Below are 2,846 nucleotides of genomic sequence, written 5' to 3' on the forward strand. Positions count from 1 at the left end.
CTGTAATAATGTGATACACTTTTTATGTTTTAATATATAATGTTTTTAATGAAGTTGGCCTTCAGTGTTTTAATATGGTGTTTTTTACATTGTACTTTATATTTTCTCTTTGTATTTCATATGTATGCTATGAAATGTACACTCAAAATATTTTCTGCAAGGTTAATAAAGTTGTTATATATATATATATATATATATAAATTATATACACCATGTAATAAACTGAAATGAAAGCCTGAAAACTGAATGATTTAATGTGTTTCTTATGGACATGTGTGTGTGTAATTTTTGTTTCTGTAGCTTTTCTTAAATAACAGTTGATCATATCGTGTCCATGCGTCATCCATTTAATTCATGTAGGCTTCTCATTGCAAAGTACCAGCGATGACTACATGCGTCAAACTCGTTAATACTAATCACACACACCCACACCTGCTGACACCACTACTGCAGAACTACAAATCACAAAGCCGACATAAAACAGCACAAGTGTGTATCATAAAATATTCAGTTTTATTTCATATAACTTGTAATAAACTGATCTAATATGGTAAATGTACAAACATTCCCTTTAATAATATAATCACCACAAATTTTAATTCTTCAAAACTACACAGCCCATTTATTAAGTCCTACATGTACATCTACATTATATATCGAGTACTCATTAACCGCTTAGAGCAAATGTACGCAGTTTCGTCTCTACTATAAATAACGTGGGCCCACTGCTTTAAAAACATATGTGAACAGTGTCTTGGATAAGAACGTAAATCTTGGTCACTCACTACAAAAATACTTGTTACATGCTTAGCATGCTTGCCCCAAAAAAAAGGCCTTTAAAAAATATCCACAACGCAAATTGCATTTCTAAAATTTTCTCATTGACGGATATCGTTCATATATTGCAATCAAAAAGTGTTTTACATCTATATCCACACAACCACAAGGCAAATATTTCTTTTTTTCTTAATACAAATGCGTCTTTTTATGACACTTAACATGTTACACAATAAAAAAAGTGGTGTATTACGTTTAGAATACAAGTTACTAATTAACATCTTTAAATATAATCAATGGTTTTTGTAATTAATAATTTTGTACTATATTCAATATATCTATAATTTTTAGTATTTTTAGCCAAGTATATGCCTATATTAATATATACATGACACACAATGAACATAATACTTTTAACAAAAAGTTTACAGGTCTAGTAGACATGTATCTGGTCAGGTTACAGTATGCAGACTCATATGAAGCTAATAATATAAAAAGAAAACTGCAAAAATACATCATCTCTATGTCCCATACTGAGTACAGTACAAGCAAGTAATTGTTCCATTTAGTTTAGGCCTAGGCCTATATAACAATATGTACACAATGACACTGGAATGGTGGCAAGTCACATAACCCCTTTCTCAACAGCTTTTGAGTTCGTGGGGGACTTGTTTACCAACGTTCGTAAAAAGCTGTTTTAATACGGACAGCTCTTTGGTAAGAAGTTCAACCTTTTTGTTTAAGCGATCATTTTCGTCAGTAAGTTGTTTCACCTTATCTTGAAGTTGCACAGCCTTCTTCTTGCTTTTTTCTCGACTTTTCCGTACAGCAACGTTGTTCTTCTCCCGTTTTTGTAAATACTCATGTGTTCCTTTCTCAGGCACTTGCCTTTGTCGTTTCGCTGATTTACTTAGGGTCTTGCTTGCTGGTGTGGCTTTGCAAGACGAAGTTGTACTCGTCGGCGATGATGCTTGTGAGACGTAAGGTGACTGGATGTTGTCGTTTCCAGTCAGCCCCATCGACGGCTGATGTAAATTGTTGTAAAAGTTTTGCTGGGGCATTGTCTCAGATTGATTATTCGGACTTGAAACAGAAGATTCACACGAGTAACTCACGTCAACAGGTTCTTGTTTAACAGTACTTGGCAATATGGTTGAATATGTGCTTTGCATCTGCTGGCCTACGAATAGGTTGTCCAAATTACCTAACGTTGGAAAGCTCTCAACTTGTCTACCAACAACAGTAGTGGGAAGAACACTCGGCTCGTTTTGACTTGAATTCAAAAATGCAGAAAAATCAATTGAGTCTTCGTCACCTTCTAGTCCACCAAAATTGTCCGGAAAAAAGGCTGATTCAGAAAAATCTAACTTGTCACCAAAGTCACTCTCATAGAAGCCCATTGATTCCATGGCCACTCCGACCCCTGAACATATTTAGGTGACAAGATATATGTAGAAATTCGTTGATCGTACTCAATGTACAAACACAAAATGCGAGGATATCAACAAATGCTTAACAAAGTTCAATCTATTAATGTACGTTTGTCTTACGACACGAACGAAATATTCATTTAACAGGCTCTTCTTTGGCGTATCTCGTTTGATAGAGTGAAGAGATTCCCAATCGCAAAGGGCTTTTCTGTCTTCCAGTGAGTTCAATCTTATGACCTACGGCCTTCTCACGATATTAGTAAAATAATTATCCTTCCGCAGAGAATGAATATTGGATTTCAATATTTAAACCTTCAACAATATTAAACTATTAAGGGAGTAAAAGTTACAATAAAATATCTTATTTATTTTTATCAAATAATATTTTAAATATTTTTGTGATTTATTTAATAAAATTCAGAACAATTCTGAGCATGGCGTAGGAGACGTACAAGTGTGTGTTATTCGACAGGTACAAATAACTGTGATGTCATTGAAACCAGTTCTAATTGGCTTAGCAACAACGTGTATTTATTCGCGGCAAAGGGGGTTTTCCAATGGGTTTCACTTGTGGTATTGCGCAATCCATCTCCAACGTAATTCCCGTGTTGAAAATGCACTGGCTAAAACTGGTTCATC

General features: G+C 34.4%; 1 protein-coding gene across 1 annotated transcript; it reads right to left on the bottom strand.

Moving 5' to 3' along the window:
- Positions 1-490: 490 nt before the first annotated feature.
- LOC117123516 (CCAAT/enhancer-binding protein beta-like) lies at positions 491-2,415 on the bottom strand. The gene has a single exon (XM_033269468.1). It carries the CDS (start codon positions 2,184-2,186, stop codon positions 1,419-1,421), a length of 768 nt encoding a protein of 255 aa, XP_033125359.1. The 5' UTR covers positions 2,187-2,415; the 3' UTR covers positions 491-1,418.
- Positions 2,416-2,846: the final 431 nt, after the last annotated feature.

This window comes from Anneissia japonica, unplaced genomic scaffold (genome assembly GCF_011630105.1).
Source record: "Anneissia japonica isolate Jap-2015-1 unplaced genomic scaffold, ASM1163010v1 scaffold287717_len1600092_cov198, whole genome shotgun sequence".
Classification (NCBI taxonomy): Eukaryota; Metazoa; Echinodermata; class Crinoidea; order Comatulida; family Comatulidae; genus Anneissia; species Anneissia japonica.